The sequence below is a fragment of the Arachis ipaensis genome, chromosome B07, assembly GCF_000816755.2.
Source record: "Arachis ipaensis cultivar K30076 chromosome B07, Araip1.1, whole genome shotgun sequence".
NCBI classification, from domain to species: domain Eukaryota; kingdom Viridiplantae; phylum Streptophyta; class Magnoliopsida; order Fabales; family Fabaceae; genus Arachis; species Arachis ipaensis.
The window spans coordinates 97,535,984-97,562,617 of NC_029791.2; the positions used below are offsets into that span (position 1 = coordinate 97,535,984).

The following is a 26,634-nucleotide window of genomic DNA, read 5'->3' on the forward strand; positions in this document are numbered from 1 at the left end:
TTAGTATAATTAGTTAATAAATTAATTATCAATAAAATAAATTAGAAAATTGAGTTTTATGGTTTAATGAAGTAGAACTAATTAAAATAAGAATTTTAAAACTAATTTTAAAGAATTTGGCCCAAAATTGGGCCAAACGGGCCAAACCGAAAGAAAAAAGGGCCCAAACCGGGCCCGTGGGCCCAACCCGTTCACTTAAAGGAATGAGCTCAGCTCATTCTCTCTTCATTTGCATGCTGGAAACGCTAAATGCTCAGCAAGGAAGGAAGAAACACCCTCCAACAAACACAAACCCTCACTTGATAATTAAACCCACATAACTTTTGATCCGGAGCTCCGATCGCCGCCCGTTTGCGGCCACACGATCATAGCGTCGAGCTCTACAAATCTCAGTACATTATAAGGTAAGGAAGTCACGTTTTCTTCCTCAATATCTTCCTTTACAATTTCGACATTTATGAACAATTATGTTAAAAATATTTAATTTCGGTGTTTAGGTTCGAATTAGCTTACATGTATTGTCGGGTTTAGCTCATTGGAGCTGTGGATTAGGTAAGCACCCCCAAATCCTTTGTAAAATGTTAAATTAGTGAACTCTATGTTGATTATAGTGAATATTATGATGTTAGATTGAAATTTATTGTAGATTGGAGTCAATTTGAGAAATTGGAAGCTAGGAGACTAACTTTGCTGGCTGGGTTTCATTGGTGAGGAGCTAAGGTTGAGAAGCTTGTGGTGCGGTACAACGTGAGGTGTTCCGGGTTTAATGAAAAATTGGCCAAGGTATGATTTTGGTTTCTCGTATATAATATGTAATGTGTCGTGAAAACTTAGGCTAGTTGACCCATAGGATAAGTTGAATTGATTGTTGGTTATTGAATTAAATTGTTGATTGGGATGTGTTGAGGATAATTGTTAAATTGGTGTTATAGAATTGGTTAAGTGGATTATGAGGTGTTGAATGTTGAGTTGTCTGTGAGAATATGTTGTTTGTGATAATTGATGAGGATGTTAAATGATGATAATGATAGTAGGATGACTTGTGAATTGTGTTGCATTGGTTTGTGAAATTGTATATGATAAAAATGCTAAGAATTGGGTATTTGCATGTGATGGAAGAGATGGAATAGGTATGATCCTGTTTTGTACATAATTAGTGCTGAAATTGGAGTGTGAGTTATTGGTTTTTGAAAGAAACTTGGTGAAATAAAGGTTTGAGGGATTTTTGTGTAAAATTGATTTTTGGCCAAACTTCGACGAGCCATAACTTAGCTTTTGGACCTCCAAATTATTTCAAACTTCTTTCATATGAAAATTGGGTCTGTGAAGTTTACACCGTTTGAAGAATGGATGAGAACTGTTTTAAAACGAGAAAGTTATGCACGTTGGAAGTTCGGTATGTAAAGATGAAATTCTGCAGACTCAGTCATTTTTGACTAATCTGCACTTATGCGTATGCGAACCCCTCCATATGCGAAGGGTCACCTCTGTCTGGCATGTATGCGTACGCGGGCATGTGTATGCATACGCATGATGGGCCAAACACACTCCCACGCATACGCATGGCCCCCTGTTTCAGCAAACATGGATTTTGTGTTTTTAAAACCAAATTTCAAACCTTTAATCCTTTATTTTCACTCTTTTAACCCTAGATCTTAATAGTAAGGTTAGTAATGAGATGAAACTAGGGAAAATGAGATATCTTGGGGGTGAAGTAAGGTTAAAAGTGATGATTTGTATATGGAAAATGTGAATACATGAAGTATATGTGATGCCATAGCTATGATGAATGGTTGTGAAATGATTACAAATGATTATGAATGAATGTGGTAATTAAGGTTTGATAGAGATTTGTTGATGATGAGAATGTATGAGTTTCTCTCTGTTGTAAGGTGTGTCAGGCACTATATCCCATGCGTGTGTCGAGCACTATATCCCTAAAGCGTAGCATGACAGGCACTATATCCCAAGAGTGTAGGAGCACCTTACCCTGGGAAGTGTGTTGGGCACTATATCCCATGAGTGTGACGGACACTATATCCGAGAGCGTGGCATGGCGGGCACTATATCTCAAGAGTGTGGGAGCATTTTGTCCCAGGAAATACGACGGGCACTATATCCCATGGGTGTGACGGGCACTATATCCCGAGAGTGTGACGGGCACTATATCCCAAGAATGTGGAGGCATGTCAGAAAGACAATATCCGGATTAGCTACCGGGTGTGTCGGGTTCTGGCAAAGTAACCGACACGTGAGCTCACGACCAGTAGGAAAGGCATGCATCATATGCATTTATCAGTTTGCTTTGGTTTGATTTCTTGGGATTGCCTACTTGTTATTTCATGCTTAACTACTATATATTCTATTTGCTGTATTTGTATTCTACTTGTGTTTGCTTTGTTTTCTTTGTTTGTCTGTGTGGATCTTCTGGTGTTTTGGATGATGGTAAAGGAAAGGGAATAGTCGAGAGTTTTAGTTAGAGTTTAGTTAGAATTAAGAACCTTATAGAGGACCACCCTGATTATGGCTTTCGTCATCAAATCTTTTGAGTTTTATAATCAAGAGTGTCAGAGTTATAGGATTGCCTCTGGCTTTCCCGGGACCTTATTTATTATATTGTGGGCACCTTAACCATACTGAGAATCCCCGGTTCTCATCCCATACAATATTGTTATTTTTCAGATGGAGGTTGAGAAGCACCACTCTGTATTCTGGAGACTTTGATGAAGTAAAGAACTCTTGGGACTCAGGGGCGTATTTTGTTTATATTTATATATGTATATAGATTTTTCACCTTGTATTTTTATGTTTGTCCCTCTTAGAGATTGACTCGGAGAAACAGGTTGTCGTTTTCTGCTTTAGGTCATTTTGGAAATCTCATGTGTGTGTGTGTGTGTGTGTATATATATATATATGTCCGATTTTAACTTCGCAAGCTGGGTCAGGTGCCTTGTTATATATATATATATTACTTTTAGAGGTCGTAATACCTCACCACCTCTGTTTTATGACTTAAGCATAAGACTCCGTGTGGTAGAGTGTTACAGACATTACCTAAATTAACAATAAATGGTATTCTAAACTAACTATATCATCTAATTATCAAACTAACTAAAATTAAAAACTATCAACAAAACTTAATTTAACTAAATAAACATGTTAAGATCATAAAATAATACAACAATAAATTAAATTAAAAAGAAACGGAAGAATAGAATTATCTGAAATTGTCAAAATAGCTGAAAATGAAAAGTTTTACAAGAAAAGAGAGGATGAGAATGAGGAAGAGTGAAAAAGTGAAAAAAGTGAAAAGTGAAAATGGGAGGGGACCACAAGTTTTTATATTTTGGCGAACCTCCTTGAAGTTTGCTGAGGAAACTTGCCCCAGATGCCCAAAAAATGGATTTTAGAAATTAAAGTTAGAATAATTTTTTTATATAAAAAACAATTCCTAGTAATTTTTTAGTTTGGTGGTAAGTAATGAAAATTAGAAAGAGACAAATTAATAAAAATAAAAAAGAAAAAATTAGCAAAGTAATTCTTCTTCTGAGAAAAATTTTCTAAAATTTTAAATTATGTAAATAAAATTAGATTAATTTAAAAATAAAAATATACTAATACAATTCAAATTGTACAGAAATGGGAGCAAGCTTGCTGCACCAGTGAACGAACTTGTTACATCAACAAAGTTCGCCGATGCAGTAGACGAACTTGCTGCTGTGTAAAAAAATGTTGGATCTCGGTAATTAAAGATAGAATAATTGTTTCTGAAAAATAGTTATTTTTTTATTTTATTTTAAAAAATTTTCCTTTTTTATGGGTTGTGAACAACAGGGGTAGAAACAATATAACACTCTACTAATCATTTCTTCCTCCACCGCTAGCTGCCGCACCACTTGATAAAACTTCGGTCCTTTCCTTTGACAGTCCCCCACTCATTATCCTGGCAAATATCTCTCCTCTTGTCCAACTACATTGCCCATTCAAAAGTTCAATTTCAGCTCTAATAACGGGTCTTACACTTTAATGTCATTCACAACCAATCTCCTTCATTAGAACTATTTTAGTGATTTCTTCCTTGAAAATTTTAACTACACCCCCAAAATGTCAAGCTTTCATACACATAAGTAAAGCTTATTTGCCTAGGGATGGCAATAGGGCAGGGTGAGTGGCGGGGGATGCCTCGCTGCTCTCCGTCTCTGCCCCCAGATTTGCTCTCATTCCTGATCTCCGTCGTGGGAGAATATTGCCCCCATCTCCATTTCTCGTGGGTTTTATTTTCCATCTCTCCAATAGTTATGACTGATAATTAATTTTTATAGAAGTAAAGTTACAAGTATCCATCATATACAAAAAGAGCAAGATTTTATACAAAAATGCTAAATAGAAGACGACGATTTCTTTCGAACTGACATGTTTGGGGGACGCGACAGTGAGAAAGAGTACAAAGCAGTGGACAAGGTGGGGCATGCGGCAATAAAGAGGAGAATGGACACGAGGTGGAGTTGTGGGAAGGAGATCAGACGCACCCTCAAAGGGGAGAAAGAACGCCACGTACAGAGAGAACGACCTAGTGAAGGGTGACGATGCGTTGAGAATGGAGAGTGGAGAGGAGGCCGGCTGCAAAGAGGTTGGATGGAGTATGGACGATGCTTGAGATCTCTGATTTGAAGAAGGTTTATAAAAACATATATGAGAAATTCACTATTAAAGACAATTAAGTAAATTTATGAATTTTGGGGATTAGTGAGGATAGAACGGGGATCCCCGCTCGGGTCTTCGTACCTGCCTCGGGAAAAATTTTCCCCTGTCCCCATCCATGCAGAAAAAATTTTCCATAGTTGGATTCTCATTTGAGGTGGTCCCCACAGGATTCCTGCGCCTCAGAGTTTTGCCATCCCTACATTATCCAACTCACACCCTCTTCTTCAAGACTTCAACCACAACCCTCCAAAGAACCGTTGGATCGACGTTTCACACGAATCTCCAACACAAAAGAATTTCAATTTAACATTGAGAAATAAAACAAAAATCTCCAACATCATATGGCATTATATTATATCTATTTTCTTATATCCATCTCTTGCATTGGTGCACTTTTACCACAATGACCACCACCTCGTTTTCTGTCTGTTGTCTCCTAAAAGGCATTTTCAATTGAACACATGTATAATGAAAATTATTGTTTTAGCCTTTGTTCTTTTCAAAATTATCTTATTTTTCTCTACAGTAAAAAAAAAACCTTAATTACCACCCTAGGATTAATCCTAATCTTGGTCAACTTATAAGCATAGAAATAACCATAATTAGGACCCTTACATGTGTCAACTTTTTATTGACAAGTCAATATCTAGCCACCTATAATCACCATGAAGGAAGCCACCATAGACGTGGTCTTGTTACAATTGATTTACAATAAAATGATCATATATTTAATTTGAATTATTAGAGTGACAGGTTCACTCGTCTGTTTAAACAAAGGTTTAAGTTTGAATTTTACCTTATGAATACATTAATTCATTAACCATATGATTTACTCAGACAAAATTATTTAAATAACTACTTAGTTTTAGAGAATTTTATCGTGTGAAAACTTAATTAATTTATCTATAAAATTTTATCGAATTGGTTATTATTTTTCTTTTCGAAGTCTTATGAAACAATATTTCTTCTAAACTCACACATTCCACATTACTTGGCCACACTCAACTCTATTATTCACTTAAAATACCAATTCATCACTTCTTTTATTTCCCTCACCCCCCAAGTCAAGTATAGAGAAGAAGTTGTCACCCACAGAGATACAATTTCATCTATAGAAAGGACTATATTTTACTTGTGATGGAAAATATTCACCTTCTTATCCATGCACCCCAAAACATTATTTCATTATTTAATCCGTGGAGAAAGTTCCTAGTGATGAATCCACTATGGAAGAAAATGAGGATATCAAACAACTGCATGTTGGCACTAAACTTTAAAGTGTGGAGCCGTTGGATCTTTCTTATACTGCGCTGATTGGTGTTCCTAGCTGGCATTCCATTCGCTTTTGCAGGGACCTGATAAACCCCATTTTTAGGGTTTATCTTGTGTTAAATTTAGAAGGTTTTATCATCTTTTCTCACATTTATTCAATGAAATAGCATGGTTTTATAACCTCTCCTTTAATTGTGCTTAAGAGTGAAGACATACTTTTTAGGTCTTAGAATAGCTAAATTTAATTCACCTTGATTCCATTAGGTGCCTTGATATGTTTGTTAAGTGATTTCAGGTTTAGGAGGCAAAGATTGGATTAAGGGAATGAAGAAAGAGCATGTAGAAATGGAGAACTCATGAAGAAATGAAGGAATCGTAAAAGTTGTCAAGCCAACCTCTTCATACTTAATCAATCATAACTTGAGCTACAGAGGTCTAAATGACGCGGTTCTAGTTGCGTTGGAAAGCTAACATCCGGAGCTTCGAAATGATATATTATTTGCCATAGTTGTATCGCGTTTAAGGGTGCGCACGTGCACTGTACGCATACGCGCTGATGGTTGCACATGATTCACTTAATGCAACTCATGGCCAGCGATTTTAGAAGCCTTGTGGGCCCAATCCAACTTATTTCTGATGCTATTTAACCTAAGGATTGAAGAGGGATGACACACTTTACACATCTAGTCATTATTAGTTTAGTTTAGATTAGTTTTGGAGGGAAAGTTAGTTTCTAGAGAGAGAAGCTCTCTCTTCTCTCTAGAATTAGGATTATGTTAGGTCTAGATTAGAATTTCTTAGATCTAGGTTAATTTCATGCTTTGATTCACTTTTCCTTTTGTAATTCTTCTTCTTCTACATCTCTTCTCTCTAGTTTAGCATTTAATTCTTGTAATTCTCTACTTTTATGTTGATGAACTTTTGTTCTTCCATTTTCCTTTAATGCAATTTATGATTCATGTTCCTTTGTTGTTGATTTGATTTGTTGTTGTTTAATTCCTTGCAATTGAGTAGAGTAGATTTACTTTCCTTGCAATTTTACTATGCTTTCCTTTTATGCCTTCCAAGTGTTTGATAAAATGCTTGGTTGAATTTTAGAGTAGAATTTTATGCTCTTGGCTTGGGAAGGTAACTTAGGAACTCTTAAGTTACTAATGTCCAAGTGATTGATGATTGGGAACCATTAACTCTAGATCTCACTAATTGAATTGGTGGAGAACTAGGACTTATGGACTTGGATTGATATAGCTCATTTGACTTTCCTTTACTACTAGTTAGAGGATGACTTAATGGGATTGATTTTTGCCAATTCTCATGTTGTGGTTAGTGATAGGGATAGAGATCCTTGACCACCAACCTTTGCCAAGACCTTTTTAGCTATTAGTTTGATTCATTGCCATTTACATTTCATGTCTCTTATCAAAAACACCAAAACATACTCCATAATCAATAACAAGAACACTTTATTACAATTCCTAGGGAGAACGACTCGAGGTTTGAATACTTTGGTTTATAGATTTTAGGGGTTTGTACTTGTGACAAACAAATTTTTGTATGAAAGGATTATTGCTTGGTTTAGAAACTATACTTGCAACGAGACTTCATTAGTGAATTTCTGAACCGTCAAAAAATCCATTCATCAAAATGGCGCTGTTGCCGGGGAATTACAATGGTGTTGTGTTATTGGTTATTGTACATATGTGAATATTGTAAATAGGTTTGCCTTTTGCTTCTTTGTTAGTTTTTGCTAGTTTTAGGATTTAATTTTCTTGCTTCTTATTTGATTTGGTTTTCATTTTCTCTTGCTATCATGAATTCTCACTTTGGCTATGAGTTTAGTTCTAACTACAAGAAAACAGCTCTATTGCCACGCTTTTTGAGCTACCGCCACGCTTTTGAAAGGGTGGCCTCTACAAGCGTGGCGGTTGCTCTATCGCCACGCTTTTGGTGACCTATCGCCACGCTTTTTCTTTTGCCACGCTTTTTACAAATGGCCACCCATTAAAGCGTGGCCGTATGTGGGAGATATGGCCACGCTTTAAGAGCGTGGCCATATAGGAGATATGGCCACGCTTTTGAAGCGTGACAATAGAGAGAGATATGGCCACGCTTTTGAAGTGTGGCAATAGAGAGAGATATGCCCACGCTTTTGAAGCGTAGCGATAGCAAGATATGGCCACGCTTTAAAAGCGTGGCCATAGCCTTATAAAATTAAAAAAAATCCTTTTTCTGATTTTTACCTTCATCGATACAAAATATAAATTTTTCAGTTCTTTTTTATTACCAAATTTATAAATATAGTATACAATTTTTATTACAAGACAAATCAAATAATAATTAGTGACATATATAATTTTTGCTATAATTGTTTTATACATTAAAAAACTAATACTCAAATACAACATAAATCTCGAGTTCAAATTCCAAAACTAAAAACTAAAGAAAAATACAAAAACAATACGACTTAAATCCTAAGTCCTTTGCTGTTCCTCCTTCCTCTAGCCCTCTTAAACTTCCTTCCCTTAGATTATACATAATTGTTTAGGAAACATTTGTGAACTTTTTTACCTACAAAAGATGGCAAAAACAGATACAAATATTTTAGTTAAGTTTGTTATACAGCTTGGTTTTTTATTATAAAAACAAAGTTTCATCCATATATATCAAGCACAAACGAAAAGCTTAATAGAAAATAACTTCAGCAAATTGAAAAAGAAGTATAAATTATAGTCACATTCAGTTTTTATAAATTTTAATCAACTCACATTGGAAAATCCAAGAGTAACATGCATTGATCTTCATCTGTAATGCCAAGTCTCCATCTTGTTCTTTGTTCAAATAACCTAAAAGTAATTATCTGTTAACAATCTCCAATATCTAGATCTTATTCTGCACAAACATGAGATAACATTGGCAGATGATAGTAAGAAAGTAAAGAAACAAAGTTAAACTTAAATACTACAATTAATCTTTCTACTCAATATCATATCCATGTTCCACTCAAACCTCATTGAATTTCAAATGTTTTAGCAGCAATGTGTAAAATTAAGAACATGATACAGTTCATTTGAATATCAGAATTCCAGATATATATGCCAAAGAAACCTACCATGTTTTGGCTAATATTTTTTTTGTTACCAACCATTTCCGATTCCCCAATTACTCACCAAAACCAGCCCTTCTCACGTATCACATATGTACAAGTACAATTTACAACTTCAAGCAGATGAACAAGAAGAGTGAGATTCCCACAAAATTTAAAACAATCACAGCAAAACAATACTTAAAATCTCGATTTAAGAAACATAATAAAAATAGTAACAAGTTATCATGGAAATGCTCTAACCTTACTTTCAGCTTTGACATCCATATTCGGCGTAGCAGGGCTCCCCAACCGGACCATTTCACCACAAAGAAATCACTCATTTAGATTTTTTAAGATTAAAAAAATGCAAATACTCATTGAAACCAAACTGTACCATCACTCTGATTGTTCACAACAGGTGATTCAGCAGCTAGGGTTCCTGAATTCGACCCCTTCGGAGGTTTATCTGAACTCTTCATCACGCCGCGCTGCGACTCAGTTTCACAAGGTGATTCGCTAGCTCGTTCTTCTCCCTCTGACGCATTCCCTTGTTGTCCTTGTTTGTTTCCACCTTCGCCGCCTTGTTTGAACAATCTGCGGACATTGACTTGATCACCCACTGCCTAGAAATATCAGTTGTAAGACCTCAGGATTAATTAAGTCAAGATTCAAACAAATATATTTTTTTTCATCTAAGAAACATTATCAATTTATGGATTGGGACTAGTCATAAGAAGAAATGTACATGCAGTACCTATGATTCCAAGCTTGTTCACTTTTGGGTGAATATGAAAGTACGAGCGCAGACAGATGAAGTTCATCCAACAACATGGAGTGCTGCTTCTCCTTGGAAACTACTAACTTTTTGCAATATGCATATAAAAACTCAATATTTTGCAGTAAAATATCAATTGCATACATATTTTTCCAAAGCTGATTTTTCCTCATCAAGTCTAGAATGTAAGTTTTAGTGTACACATGATATGGCTCAAGGAGGATGGTTTTATTAAAAAACAAGTGGTCAATTGAAACTGGAACTTGTTGGGAACATGTTTACAAACAAATAAAGTCTATATAAGTAGATGAATAATATTGATGCCAATGTTCTAACTTATGAGACTGGCTGAGACATATATATGACGCTGAGAATAAAATGAACAATAAGAAATTTTCAATCCTATCTATTATAACACAAAACTGGCAAGTATTCTAGAACTTTCTAGGCTAACATACTCTACCGTGAAGTAAATTATGCAGTCCAATTGAAAAGAATTTAACAAAAAGTTGACAAGGGGTGTACTGTGAGAAAATTCCCGCAGTTCTGTCCTTCGGCCCGGTGGTAATTGTTGGTAAGAGTCCCTGGAATTCCGGCCGGAATTTGCTTCTCGGATGGTGGTGATGCAGCATGCACATTAGAAGGAGTATGTCCACCATTTGCAGGCTGACCTTGATTGCTTGCTCTTTGGATATTGCTTGCGGCCGCTGTTTCTCCACTGCCAAAGAGATAACCCAAAGAGCTTTGACCACCACCAGCATTGACCCCGCGACCCATTTCCAGTTGGTTTAGAACTTTGTGTGACTAAACCTGCATTGCACATTTACTTTGTTGAGAAATCTAGTGTCCAACATTTACAAAATCACAAAAGGAATCAGCATATGAAACAGAAAAAGCAGGGGATATTCATAGTCATAGTCATAAATGCCTATATCATATAATTGTCTGTAAAAGAAATGATTGAAAAGGGTTTCACATCCTGGAGGTATGAGATGAAAATGGCAATCTTGTATCATACAAAGAAATCAAAAGCACATAGATCCCAACAACCATTCTGGAATTCTCATATTTCAATTATCAAAAGCACATAGATCCCATAGGAAAAAGCCAAGATTTTCATTTTCCAAGAACTCCTACACCCAATGAAATCAAGTACAACAACATCATATCATAAAAGAATGAAAAACACAGAAGAATATGCAACAAAAATACACATGCAATGACAGTTTCATGTAGCACCAATCATCAAACCAAATAACAATGATAATTAACTAATTAAGTCTAACATGAAAACACAGTTGATGAAGTACAAGCAGTCAGCAAGATTGAGAAAGCAACTGAAATGAAGTGGATCCAAAGTGGTATGTACAAAATTACAAGGCAAAGATTGAGATATGTGAATAAATCCCACCTCATCACTGGATCCAAAAGCTCAAGTAAAAATATGTTAGACAAAGACAAAATGATATTGTTAGGTCAAGCAACTATGACAAGAGAACAACATTAACCACCAAGATTAAAACATAAAACTAGACATTTGTTTCTAGATACCTAGTAGAAGCTCTCTACTAAATGGCCTAAATCTTAACTAGTTTCTCAAACAACTAACAATAGCAACCAGTAAATCAATTTTCAGTTCATAAAATCATTAAACCTTACACTAGAGGGTCGGATTCAAGGATATCCTCCAACTGTTGCAAGAGATCAGAACCAGCTGCAATCATCATCCATGTCATCACAACGAGCAACAGGTGGAAGACCGTTGCAAACGCCTTCATCGTCGTTCAAGACAATGTTCAATCCATCGTCGTCGTCACTATCACTCAAGGAGCATTTGAGACAGAGAGAGCACCAACGGAGGGAGTGCTGAAGGAGGGGTTGGAAGCGCGATGAAGCTCTGCCGTTAGGGTTGGAGGCGCGATGAAGAGCCTTTGTGGTCAGGGTTGGAGGCGCGATGAAGAGCCTCTGGGGTTAGGGTTGGAGGCGCGATGAAGAGGGTCTGCGTTTAGGGTTGGAGGCGCGATGAGGAGGCTCTAGTGGGAGCAGCGATGATGGGAGTGAAGAGGAGATGGTTAGGGGTTTATGGTGGGAGCAGAGATGGTGGGAGTGCCGATGGAGGCATTATGAGCGCCGGCAATGTTCTTTGTTCTTCAGGATAGGATTTTGCCGTCAGTGCAGGGGTTGTAAGCGGCGGAGGCATTGTGCATGTGAGTGCTGGGATTATTAGGGTTATTTGCAAGGTTGGGTTTCATGAGAGTCTCTCAAAACTGTTTTGAACATACAAAAGTTTTTTTTTCTAAACCTTTTGGCCACGCTTTTGAAGCGTGCCAAAAGATAACAGGCAACGGCCACGTTTTATAAACGTTATTGTAATGAGACTTTGTCGCCACGTTTTCAAAATGTCTCCGTTTCATTCTATGGCCACGCTTTTAAAGCGTAGCAGAAAAAAACGTGGCTGTATCTCTAATCAATTGCCACCCTTACAAAAGCGTGGCCATTGACCCTTTTCGCCACGCTTATGAAGCGTGGAGAAAAAAACGTGGCTGAATCTCTATTCAATCGCCACCCTCACAAAAGCGTGGCCATTGACCACTTTTGGCCACGCTTTTAAAGCGTGGCAAAAAAAAAGCGTGGCCATAGGCCTTTTTTCTTGTAGATCAATGAGGATGTGTATCAAGAATGGGACAATCAAAGGTGGGAGGAACTATATGCATATGATCAATCTTCATGGCAACAACCTCCACCAATAGACTATGAACAAGAGTCATTCTTTGATGCATATCAATCCAATGGCCATGGTGAATCCCCTTGAAACAAGAACCACCACCATATGCCTACGAGTCATATCCTCAACATGAACCTCAACCATACTCACAAGCCTCCTACCACCAAGCACCTCCATATGACCATAATCCATATCCATCTTATCAACCACCTTTTGAACCATATGAGCCATACATGGAGCCACCATGCCAATATCAATACTCCCAAGAACCACCTCAATATACACCACCACTTTACCAAGAAGAACCACTTTCCTACCATGAACCCTTTCTCCAAGACAATGAACCCTCTTATCTACCCCAATCTCTAATGGATGAAATCCTTAGCCTCATACTTCAAGGGCAAGGAGAAATGCAAAGGGAGACACTAGAATTTGTGGCTACCTTGACTATGGTGGTAAGCACTTTAGCCTCCCAATACTTGAGCACTCAAAGCACTCCCATGGTCACATGTGAAGAATTAATTGAAAAGCATAGCATGAAGGAGAGATTAGAAACTCCGGTGAAAAATGAGGGATGTTATTTTGTATTAGAGCAATTGGAGGAGCCCATGATCATTGAAGAAGAGAAAGAAGTGGTTGAAGACCTAGGAGATGCGGAACTTCCATGGGAAGCTAAAATCATAGAAAACCTCTCTAAGATGATTGAATTTGATGTTGAGGAGGAGAGTACACAACCCCCAAGACAATTGTTGAAGGAAGACTTGGAAGGAATGGAGCAAAACTTGAGTTTCCTTGGAGATGAAGATCATGCATCCAACCCTCTTGGTGGTAAATCCTTTGAATTTGAAGAACCTTCTCCCAATGAGATAGAAAGCAATGTGGAGGTATATTTTTCCCTTCCTCCCATTTATGATTTGAGTGATGGAGAAGAGTTAGATGAAATTGATGAACAAAGGATTGAAAGTGAAGAAGTTTGTGAAGAGGTGGAGGTAGTTAAGGAATAATATAAGGGAGTATAACTTGCAAGGACATTGGAGATACTTCTACCCAAGCCATCACCATCCATTCTTTTATTCAAGTGGGTAAATTCCTTATACTTAAGCTTTATTATTCCCCTTGAATATGGTTTGCTTAAGATGGATTCTCAACTTAGAAATATATATGGCTTTGAGAGCAAGAGGGAGATGGTTATGGTGACATGTTCAAAGCTTAATAGCAAGGGTTGGTATAGAGCTAGATTGCTTGGGTTTAGGAGGATGTTTGGTCACTTAAATGAGAATTCTAAGGTCACACCACCCGGATGGACTAATAATAATGATCAACTTCAAGATGGGTGCGAAAATAAAGTGTGGGATCCTAGATCACACAAGGAGAATCACCTTTGGGAGCTCATAGCTTGTGCGGAACTCCATCAAGGCTTGAAGATATTAAATTTGAAGAATGGAGCTTATTAGAGATTCAAGCATTGGTGGATGTTCAAAGATAGCTTCAAGTACAAGCCACCTTGATGAGGAGCTCCCCATAAGTCCAACTTAAGGACAATAAACAAAAGTTCTAGGTGAGAGACACCCCACCATGGTAAATTCTTTTCATTTTTCTCTTTTATACATATTAATAGAATTAGTTTAATTTCATGTTTAGTTTAGTTAGTCGAGTATATTTGGTAGTATAATATGTTAAATAAGGTTTTAGGATGTTTTGGTAGCTGTTTTGAGGTTTGGAAAGCTTAGTTTGGTGCAAAAACATGAAAAAATTTTTGAAAAATAAAGCACTAACCCACGCGTACGCGTCATGCACGCGTACGCACGCCTCAAGCATTTTCGACCATCCATGCGCACACGTACATGGCGCGTATGCGTGGATGCAAAAATTGCACCCCCAGCCAAAAAAACCCGAGAGTTAGGCCTGCATTGTGCGAACATTGGGCCTAAGGCACAAACAAACCCGCGCGTACGCGCAGCTGGCGCGTACGCGTCCTTGATTCTAATTGCGCAATGCACGCGTACGCACTTCTGGTACATTTTCCAGAGAGTTGGGCCAACTCTGAGCTGACACTGTGCCCTGCGCCTAATCCCACCCACGCGTGCGCGCACCTGGCGCGTACGCGTCCTTCGGCCAATCTGCGCATCGGCGCGTAAGCGTGCACGACGCGTCCGCGTCGGTAAAATTTTTTTTTTCTCATCTTTCATTTTCTTTTGTCCATTGCATTCGCATACTTTTATTCTTTGTATTTTCATTTTGTTTTTATAGCCCATTTTTATTTTATTTTTTTTGAGTTTCTTATTTTAATAATGGTGTTCAATTTTCCTAGTCAATTGTTGAGAATTTCTTGCATTGCTTTGGTGCTTCTTGACTTGTTTGATATTGATGGGTGATGAAACTTTTAAATGAATGCTTAATCTTATATGACTCTTGTGTCTTTGTGCATTGATATGACCTAATATTATTTTTCATGACCCACTCTTTCTTGTTTGATCTTGATGCTCAATATGCTCTTCATGCTTTGAATTTACTCTTGCATCAAGTGTTAGTTAATATGCCTTAGCTTATATTGTTTTCTCACTCACATGTTGTAGCTACCATGTAGTGAGAACCTTACCCTTATTTGGAATTAGCCCCCGCCTATGTTCTATTTGCTTTAATATCTTTGTTGTAGGCTTAATTTTCTTTCTTTTTCTTTCCTTTTAGGTTGGCCACCAAGAAGGAAGAAAAGGAAAAGTTTCTAAATGGGGCAACAAACAAATCATCTGCACAATCTTTTGACGAAACTCATCAGTTGTATCAACCTGTCCACCTTGCTCTTCTTTGCATGCACCGAGGACTGTGCAATCTTCAAGTGTGGGGAGGTCGTCCGACCGATCTCCTGGGTAACAATTTTCTTGTCCAACACCAATTCTTGATTTCCTTTATTAGCTAGTTGTTGCATTGCATGATAGGTTGCATGATAGTTAGAAATTGTACATATTTTTACCACTTCTTTCTTATTAGGACTACTTGGTTAGGGTGATGATTTCTTTTCCAAGAAACTATTTTAGGGCACCTACCAATTTGAAAAAAAAATTTGTTGAAGTTGCTTGAAAGAATTTATTTTGGAACATGGTTTTTGAGCTAAGAACACAAGCTTGTGAGATTTGAGCCTAATGGTGTGGTTACATCTTATAACCACTTATTTTCCTTTCTTGTGTGCAATTGTTCTCTTTCTATGATTGTAATCTTTGATTTGTTTGATTCTTTATGTCCATTATTCCTTGTATTCATGCATTTATATGATTGAGGCCATTATTTCATTTAGCTCACTTACCCAAATAGCCTTACCTTTTATCTTTCATTGTTAGCCAATTTTGAGCCTACGCTTAACCCAATTGTTCTTTATTTTAGCACATTACAAGCCTAAAGCGAAAAATAATAAAAGTTCCTAGTTTGGATCTTTGATTAGCTTAGGCTAGTGAGAGTGTTCATTATTCAAGTTTGGGGAGATTTTGGAACATTGGTGGGATAAAAAGGTGTGTGTTGTATTGTTGTTGTTAATATTGGGAATTGGGTACATGCTCATGTGTTAACTAAATGTAAAACAATATACATTGATACTTTTGTATATACTTTATTGCAAAAAGGAAAAAAAATGAGAAAATAAAAAGAAAGAAAAAAATATATGTAGATATCAAAAGTAAAAGAAAAAAAATAGAAAGAAAAGAAAAAAGAAAAGAAAAGTAATAAAAAAGGGGACAAAATGCCCAAAGTGAAGCTCAATAAAATCAATGCATATGTGTTGTGATCAAGGAAAAAAATGCATGAGTATGTGAAAAAGTGAGGAATGGGTAGTTAGGTTTGTTTAGAATTGTATAGGTTGCTATAGAGGTTAGGTGGGAAGTTTAAGGTAATCAAAGATTCAAATTTCAAGTCCAAATATGTATCCTTACCTTGACCCTAGACCATTACAACCTATGAAAAGTCCTCATGATAGTTGTATGCATGCATGAAATAAATGTTGATTTTTAGATGAAAAACAAATCTTGGAAAGCATGATTAGGGGAGAATTGAGAGAATCGACCCTATACACTTGAGCGACTAGAGTGCAAACACTTCCGGTGAGGGTTCGATGCTCAATTCCATGATTCCCGGCTTTCATGAGCGTTCCTCTTGCAAGTCTATTTGAACTTCATTTTTATACTTAAATTGGTAGGATTCATGAGTCGTCATATGATCTTGGCCCTACTTGTGCATGTATGTCTTGGAGATTGATTTACTTTTAACCAAGTAGGTAGAATCATTTTGCATTTAGTTGCATTCACTTAGATAAGAAGCAGATAGATAGGTTGCATTGAATAAATGTCATACCCCTTGTGTCATTCTTGGTTTAGCATGAGGACATGCTATGGTTTAAGTGTGGGGAGGTTGATAAACCCCATTTTTAGGGTTTATCTTGTGTTGAATTTAGAAGGTTTTATCATCTTTTCCCACATTTATTCAATGAAATATCATGGTTTTATAACTTCCCCTTTAATTGTGCTTAAGAGTGAAAATATACTTTTTAGGTATTAGAATAGCTAAATTTAATTCACATTGATTCCATTAGGTACCTTGATATGTTTGTTAAGTGATTCAGGTTTAGGAGGCAAAGATTGGATTAAGGGAATGAAGAAAGAGCATGTAGAAATTGAGAACTCATGAAGAAATGAAGGAATCGCAAAAGCTGTCAAGCCGACCTCTTCGCACATAATCAATCATAACTTGAGCTACATAGTTCTAAATGACGCGGTTCTAGTTGCGTTGGAAAGCTAACATCGGGGCTTCAAAATGATATAAGATTTGCCATAGTTGTATCGCGTTTAGGGGCGCGCACATGCACTGTATGCGTACGTACTGATGGTTGCACATGATTCACTTAATGCAACTCATGGCCAGTGATTTTAGAAGCCTTGTGGGCCCAATCCAACTCATTTCTGATGCTATTTAACCCAAGGATTGAAGAGGAATAACACACTTTACACATCTAGTCATTATTAGTTTAGTTTAGATTAGTTTTGGAAGGAAAGTTAGTTTCTAGAGAGAGAAGCTCTCTCTTCTCTTTAGAATTAGGATTAGGTTAGATCTAGATTAGAATTTCTTAGATCTAGGTTAATTTCATGCTTTGATTCATTTTTACTTTTGTAATTCTTCTTCTTCTACATCTCTTCTCTCTAGTTTAGCATTTAATTCTTGTAATTCTCTACTTTTATGTTGATGCACTTTTGTTCTTTCATTTTCCTTTAATGCAATTTATGATTCATGTTCCTTTATTGTTGATTTAATTTGTTGTTGTTTAATTCCTTGCAATTGAGTAGAGTAGATTTACTTTCCTTGCAATTTTACTATGCTTTCCTTTTATGCCTTTCAAGTGTTTGATAAAATGCTTGGTTGGATTTTAGAGTAGAATTTTATGCTCTTGGCTTGGGAAGGTAACTTAGGAACTCTTGAGTTATTAATGTCTAAGTGATTGATGATTGTGAGCCATTAACTCTAGATCTCACTAATTGAATTGGTGGAGAACTAAAACTTATGGACTTGGATTGATATAGCTCATTTGATTTTCCTTTACTACTAGTTAGAGGATGACTTAATGGGATTGATCTTTGCCAATTCTCATTTTGTGGTTAGTGATAGGGATAGAGATCCTTGACCACCAACCTTTGCCAAGACCTTTTTAGCTATTAGTTTGATTCATTGCCATTTACATTTCATGTCTCTTATCAGAAACCCCAAACATAACTCATAACCAATAACAAGACACTTTATCACAATTCCTAGGGAGAACGACCCGAGATTCCAATACTTCGATTTATAAATTTAGGGGTTTGTTTTAGTGACAAATAATCTTTTGTATGAAAGGATTATTGTTGGTTTAGAAACTATACTTTACAACGAGACTTCATTTGTGAATTCTAAACCGTCAAATATTCAGTTCATCAGGACCGTTAATAGTCGCAAGGTTCGAGTACTCATGGATGGCGGTAGTTCGGACAACTTTATTCAACGAACTCTTGCCAAACGGGTGAAGTACCAATCTATCACGCACCACAATTCAAAGTCGAGGTGGGCAGTGGGCATTTACTTCAGTGTGAGGGGTATGTAAGAAATATACAAGTCAAAATTTAAGACCATACTATTTTTGTCACTACCTTTGTATTGCCAATAGCTACTAAGGAATTAGTCTTAGGGGATATTTGGTTGGAAACTCTTGACATCCACTTAGTGAATTATAAAGAAAAGTTCATTTCATTTTTGAATGGTGATAAGCAAGTTACTTTACAAGGTGAATTGGCTCACATGGTCACACAAGCTCAATTCCATCATCTTAAGCAATTGTACAGTGCGAATGAAATTTCTGAATTATATACACTACACTTCTAACAAAGAGAGGAACCAAGTTTGGCCGATTTGGCCCTCCCCATATATCTGCACCCAAAACTAGTTTTACTCTTGCATTCCTATCGTGAAGTGTTCCAAGAACCGCATGGGCTCCCACCATCTTGACCTCAGGATCATGCCATTAATTTACTCCTGCAGTCAGCACTATTTAATGTCCGCCCATATGGGTGTCCGCATAGTCAAAAATCCGAGATCGAAAAACTAGTCTCAGACATGCTAGTGGAGGGAATAATCAAGCTGAGTACCAACTCTTTTTCTATCCCGGTGCTTTTGGTGAAGAAAAAGAATGGTTCATGGCGATTTTGCACCAATTATAGAGCTTTGAATGTGATAATCATTAAAGATTTTTTTCGATGCCCACAATCGATGAATTACTTGATAAGTTGTTTGTGCACAGTATTTCTCCAAACTTGATCTACGATCAGGTTATCATCAAATTAGAGTGAAGCTCGAGGATTGATTTAAAACTACTTTTCGGACCCACCAAGGCTTGTATAAATGGTTGGTCATGCCATTCGGTTTAACCAATGCCCCAGCCACCTTTTAGAGCTTGATGAATTCTATCTTCACTACTGTGTTGTGAAAAGTTGTGTTTTTTCTTTGACGACATTCTCATATAAAACCAACCCCAATTGGTTGTCTCATCTTTGACATTTAATGTATGTGCTTTGAAGAACAATTTTCTCTTTGCCAAATTATCAAAGTGTTCCTTTGGACAACCAAGTGCCGAATACTTGGGACATGTGGTTTTAAGAGACAGAGTGCACGTGGATGATTTGAAGGTGCACGTCATCAAACAATGGCCATCACCATCCTCGCTAAAGCAACTATGAACGTTCCTCAGTTTGGCCAGTTACTATTGGAAGTTCATCAAAAAGTTTACTTAATTGGTGGCCCCACTCACCGATTTGTTTAAGAAAGATGGTTTCATGTGGTCCGTTAAGGCAACAACAACATTTCAAATGTTGAAGATAGCTCTTTCAAATGCACCAGTCACTACCTTCCAGATTTTACCAAGCCTTTCATTGTAGAAACAGACACTTCAAGGTCAGGGATAGGTGCTATCTTAAGCCGAGAGGGACACCTTATCGCCTATTTCTCCAAGAAACTATCTGGGAAGGCCCAACAACAATCTGTGTATGCCCGAGAAATGCAAGCCATTATTGCCGCAGTTACCAAGTTTTGCCACTATTTATTGGGGCATAGGTTTGTGATCTGCACAGATCATAAAAGTTTACAAGAGTTGCAAGCATAGACTATTCGAACACTGAAATAACAGGTTTGATTAGCAAAGTTACTAGGGTACAATTTCACTATTGAGTACAAGAAGGGGTGTGATAATAAGGGGGCAAATGGCTTGTCCCGCACCTTTTTGTAGCTGATCAAACTCACTGATTCACTGTTCATGCTCCAGCAGGAAAAGCAGCATTACCAACTAGAAATAGAGTTTTCGGTTTTGGAGAGAAGCTCAGAAAGGTTGCAACACCAAAACGAGATATGGTATTGGGGTGATCGGTTAATGGTCCTAACATCCTCTAACTTAGTCAAGAAAATACTGTACGACTATCATGATTCCTTAATTGGTGGCCATGGGGGATTCCGGAAGACATTGGGAAGAGTCGTGACTCAGTTTTTTTGGAAGCACATAGCCAAGACCATCAAAACTTATGTCAATTCTTGTTCCATTTGCCAGCAAGCCAATTACAGCACTCAACCCCCAGCCAGTTTGCTCGAATCGCTACCAATCCCATCTCACATATAGCAGGATCTTTCAATGGATTTCATTATTGGGTTATCGCCAGCACACAGCTGCTCTATTTTTCTAGTGGTGGTGGATCATTTGTCAAAATTTGCCCATTTTATCCTATTACCAGCAGATTTTACTGCTCCCAAAGTGCTAGAAGCTTTTACTCGAAACATTATAAGTGTGCATGGCCTCCCTCAGTCCATTGTGTTAAATCGTCATAAGGTCTTCACGAGCAAGTTTTGGGAGCAGTGTTGCGACAGCCAGGGAATTGTGTTGGCCAGAAGTTCAGCTTATCACCCGGAGTCTGATGGTCAAACAGAGGTACTTAATAGATGTCTTGAAATGTACTTGCATTGTTACATAAAAGAAAGCCCAAAGGATTTGTACAAACTCCTCCCTTGAAATGTACATGCACCCTTAATTTGTTATGAACCTCGAACCACCAATATACCAGCCGTGCGGGAGCAACTTTAGTAATAGGATGCAATTCTAGTCTCCTGAAATAAAATTTACAAAAAGCTTAGACTAGGATGAAGGTTCAAGTGGACAAGAAGTGACAGAAAATTGAGTTTCATTTTGGTGATTTTGTGTATGTAAAGATGCAGCTGTATCGACAACGATTTATTACCTTATACAAGCATTAAAAGCTGCCAATGCGCTATTTCAGGCTGTTTCTGATCATTGCTAAAGTTGGAAGAGTTGCCTACAAGTTATAACTTCAGCCCTCTGCTAGGATTTACCCTGTGTTCCATGTCTCATTATTGAAAAAATGTACATGCACTCCTAATCCAAACACAGTCCCTACCCCGCTATTGATAGTGAGCACGGGTGTAAGTTTCAACCGCATCTCATTCTCGGTCATTGTATGGTTAAGAAACATGAAAAATGGCAAGAGCAGGTGTTGGTGAAATGGCAGAATAGCACAGTGAAAGAGGCCACTTGAGAATTATATAAAGAAAGAAGTGCCATACCCCCAATAGGGTGTGCAGTAGGAGAGCAAGAGCTGGATCTAACTAGCAGTTGAGAGAAAAATTAGAAACAACTTGAAATAGATGAGAAGGGGCTCATGGCAAGTAGTGTGTGATGTGAGTCCTCCTTTCCCTAACTTCCCTTCTCTAAATACTTTTTATTCTATCTTCTCTCTATTAATACCAGACTCCAATTTTTTAATTGCAAGTGATCTTCTATGCTCTTCTTTCTAATTTTTCTTTTTTCATTTGTCTTTGATTTTTCTATTTTTCTGATTGACCAGAGCCTTTACTTCATTGAGAACTTATACACTACTACACTGGTTTTATTATGTTAAATTCCTCTATTCGTTGTTAATTCGTATCATCTTATCCTATTTTTCTTTTGAAATTCCAATGAGACAATAAATTACTATAGATATTATTATTGTGATGCTTATCTATATCTTAAATTTAACTAATAATTTTTGAGTTAATAGTTAAATTTGTTCCTGAAAGATTACCCAGTTTTTAAAATAGTCTCCAAAAAATTAAATTAGTCACATTAGTCTCTGAAAGATAAAACGTAAGTCAAATTAATTCTTCCGTCAATTAGTTAATAATGTGTCACGTGGCATGATAACGTAGTAAATTAATACCACGTGTTACAAGATAATTGGTTGACGTGTTAAGTCAGTGACATCTGATATGTCACATGTCATTTGACATATCATAAATTTATTTATAGTCAAATTAGTTTAAGTATATATGTAAGTCATTTTCATCTCTAAAATTTAAAAAATTTATCAAATTAGTCCTTACATAATTTTTTATTTTTTATAATATTAAATTTTTTATATTTTTTAATGTTACTAATTTTTATATTATTTTTTAGACTTTAATAAACAAAATAAGAAAGATTTATATTGTCACGGCCCAAAATAAGCCACGACTGGCGCTCAGGAAAATAGTTTCGTAGCAAGCCTAACAGATTCGAATATAAGATAAATAAGGTTACAAATATTTTTTTTTTAATTTACATGTCTAGAATGAATAATTACATATTTTTAACAAAAGATAAAATAATTAAACATGGATGGATCCTACCTGTGACATACGGAGCAGATAGCATCTAAGAACTCAACAAGGAATAGGTATCCATTGTTGTAACACCTACCATACTGAGCTTTACGTTTAAGCTGTAAAAGAGAGGTGGTGTGGTATTACGACCTCTAAAATAAAATGTGTACATGTAATAGCAGAAATATTATAATATACTTGGAGCCTTGAAGAACAGATGAAATAAAAATCGTGAAATAAAAGCGCAACGCTCAAGAAACGAGTGAACTTGCGTACTAAGAAAGCTATGGCTATTAAGCATAAGGTAACAAAAACAGGAACAGAGGGCCAAAGACACAAAGTAACAAGCTCCTAACTCAGCCCGCGAAGTCATGGCTGGCCGAAGAATATTTACACATATATATACATATCCAAAACCCAAATTTACATAAACAAAATCCTGTATCTCCATAATCCTCTAAGAGGATCAAAAGGAACAAGTTATGCGGAGAGAAAACTAAGTACATATATATACATAACTATACAACAAAAGTAACCTGACAGCCACTTCGCTTCAAAAGTCTAGACGCCTAACGAGGTGCCTCTCGACCTGCATCTGAAAAACAACAAGATAGTATGGGGTGAGAACCAGAGGTTCTTAGCATGGTAAAGGTGACAGACATATAAGATATAAGTTCTTGGGAATGCCAGAGGCAATCCTAGAACACCGACACTCAGATTATAAAGCTTAAAGTATTAAACAGAAGCCATAAAATGTGATTTTCTAAGAGTATCTAAGCCTAAGTGGTTTTCTAAGAGTATATAAGCCTAACTTAACTTAATCTTAAATCTAGTCTTATCACCTTTCCTCCATACCTCCATCTCCGATAATATATCACAGACAAATAAGCAGATAAAGACAAACACAAGAAGGTTACAAGTACTTGATGAGCGGATATTTTATACGCTTTTTGGGGTTAATTTCATGTAGTTTTTAGAATATTTTAGTTAAGTTTTTAGTATACTTTCATTAGTTTCTAGGAAAAATTCATATTTCTGGACTTTACTATGAGTTCGTGTATTTTTCTGTAATTTCAGGTATTTTCTGGCTAAAATTGAGGGAGCTGAGCAAAAATCTGATTCGGGCTGAAAAAGGACTGCTGATGCTGTTGGATTCTGACCTCTCTGCACTCGGAATAGATTTTCTGGTGCTACAGGAGTCTAATTGGTGCGCTTCCACTTGCGTTAGAAAGTAGACATCTAGGGCTTTCCAGCAATATATAATAGTTCATACTTTGCTCAAGGATAGACGACGTAAACTGGTATTCAACGCCAGTTCCATGTTGCAGTCTGGTGTCCAGCACCAGAAACAGGTTACAAGTTGGAGTTCAATGCCAGAAACAGGTTACAACCTTGAGTTGAACGCCTAAAACAGCCCAGGCACGTGAGAAGCTTAAGTCTCAGCCCCAGCACACACCAAGTGGGCCCCAGAAGTGGATTTCTGCACTATCTATCATAGTTTACTCATTTTCTGTAAACCTAGGTTACTAGTTTAGTATTTAAACAACTTTTAGAGATTTATTTCGCATCTCATGACATTTTTAGATCTGAACTTTGTACTCTTTGACGGCATGAGTCTCTAAACTCCATTGTTGGGGGTGAGGAGCTCTGCTGTGTTTCGATGAATTAATGCAATTACTTCTGTTTTCTATTCAAACACGCTTGTTCCTATCTAAGATGTTCATTCGTGCTTCATTATGATGAATGTGATGATCTATGACACTCATCACCATTCTCAACCTATGAACGTGTGCCTGACAACCACTTCCGTTCTACATTAGATTGAATGAGTATCTCTTAGATTCCTTAATCAGAATCTCCGTGGTATAAGCTAGAATCCATTGGTGGCATCCTTGAGAATCCGAAATGTCTAAACCTTGTCTGTGGTATTCCGAGTAGGATTCTAGGATTGGATAACTGTGACGAGCTTCAAACTCGCGAGTGCTGGGCGTAGTGACAGACGCAAAAGGGATAGTAAATCCTATTCCGGTACGATCGAAAACCTGCAGATGATTAGCCGTGCGGTGACAGCGCACCTGGACCATTTTCACTGAGAGGAAGGATGGTAGCCATTGACAACGGTGATCCACCAACACACAGCTTGCCATAGGAGGGACTTGCGTGCGTGAAGAAGAAGACAGGGAGAAAGCAGAGATTCAAAAGACAAAGCATCTCCAAAACTCCAACATATTCTCCATTACTGCATAACAAGTATTTATTTCATGCTCTTTTATTCCTCGCAATTCAATTTGATAAGTGAATTGTTTTCCTGACTAAGAGCTACAAGGTAACCATAGATTGCTTCAAGCCAACAATCTCCGTGGGATTCGACCCTTACTCACGTAAGGTTTTACTTGGACGACCCAGTGCACTTGCTGGTTAGTTGTGCGAATTTGTGAAAAATAGTGATATTGACATTGACATGTAACAAATTCGTGCACCAAGTTTTTGGCGCCGTTGCCGGGGATTGTTCGAGTTTGGACAACTGACGATTTATTTTGTTGCTTAGATTAGGAAAAATTTATCTTTTTAATTTAGAGCCATTACATTTGAGTCTCTTATCTTTATTTTCCCTCTCTATTTTTTTCAAAAAAAAAATTTTCAAAAAGGTTTTTCAAGAAAATATTATTTTTTCCTTTCTTTCATAACTCAGTTGGCTAGAACGTTGGTCTATGTTCTTGGTAATTGGGTATCTTCTTTTTAAAATCTTTCTTTTTAAAAATAATTTTTCTTTGATTAAATCTTGTGCCAAACTTTAAGTTTGGTGTTTTCTTGTTGATTTCTCTTTGGTTTTCGAAAATTTTATTTTAGTTTTCTAAAAGTTTTAAGTTTGGTGTTCTACCTTCATGTTCTTGTTGTTCTTGTGATTCTTCAAAGTGTTCTTGAGTCTTTCTTGTGTTTTGATCTTAAAATTTTTAAGTTTGGTGTTCCTTGGTGTTTTTCCTCCAAAATTTTCGAAAACAAGGAGCTTTAGATTTAAAAATTTTAAGTTGTGTGTCTTTTGTGTGTTTTTCTCTTTCATCATAAAATTTAAAAATAAAAAATATCTTTTCTAACTATTTTTAAGCTAATATTTTGAAATTCTTCATAAAAATTCAGATTTCAATTTCAAAAATTTTATCTTATCATATCTTAGTTGTCAAGTTTTTTTTTTTTTTAAAAAATCATATCTTTTTCAAAACTTCCTAACCATTTTTCTTCCTTCTCTCTCTTCATTTTTCGAAAATCTTCACCCATTTTTATTTATTTTATTTTAATTTATTTTATTTTCGAAATAAATAAATAAATAAATAAAAATATTTTTTCTCTATTTTACATCATCTCCCTTTCTCCATCATGGATCTAAGTGGAAATGAACAGTCCAGAAGGACTCTGGGGTCATATGCCAACCCCACTACTGCTTCATATGGGAGCAGTATCTGTATACCCTCCATTGGAGTCAGTAGCTTTGAGTTGAATCCTCAGCTCATTATCATGGTGCAGCAAAGTTGCCAGCATTCCGGTCTTTCGCAGGAAGAACCTACAGAGTTTTTGGCACAGTTTTTACAGATTGCTAACACAGTACATGATAAGGAAGTAGATCAGGATGTCTACAGACTATTACTATTTCCATTTGCTGTAAAAGATCAAGCTAAGAGGTGGTTAAATAACTAACCTAAAGCTAGCATAAAGATATGGAAACAGCTGTCAGAAAAATTCCTGAATCAATTCTTCCCTCCAAAACGGATGACACAGCTAAGGCTGGACATCCAAGGCTTTAAACAAGGAGATAATGAATCTCTTTATAATTCCTGGGAGAGATACAGAGAGATGTTAAGGAAATGCCCCTCTGAAATATTTTCAGAATGGGTG

General features: G+C 36.7%; 1 protein-coding gene and 1 long non-coding RNA gene across 2 annotated transcripts in view; both read right to left on the reverse strand.

Moving 5' to 3' along the window:
• Positions 1-9,430, reverse strand: part of LOC107608352 — a 14,745-nt gene extending 5,315 nt beyond the window's left edge. Inside the window, exon 1 of the long non-coding RNA XR_001612827.2 lies at positions 9,323-9,430. This is a non-coding gene — a long non-coding RNA (uncharacterized LOC107608352). The remainder of the gene's footprint in view (positions 1-9,322) is intronic.
• LOC107608378 (protein SPIRAL1-like 1) lies at positions 10,227-10,628 on the reverse strand. The gene has a single exon (XM_016310183.2). The coding sequence runs from the start codon at positions 10,611-10,613 to the stop codon at positions 10,335-10,337; it is 279 nt and encodes a 92-aa protein (XP_016165669.1). The 5' UTR covers positions 10,614-10,628; the 3' UTR covers positions 10,227-10,334.

Coding starts and splice junctions, on each gene's coding strand:
- LOC107608378 (XM_016310183.2), bottom strand. CDS start 10,613: ATGGGTCGCGGGGTCAATGCTGGTGGTGGTCAAAGCTCTTTGGGTTAT.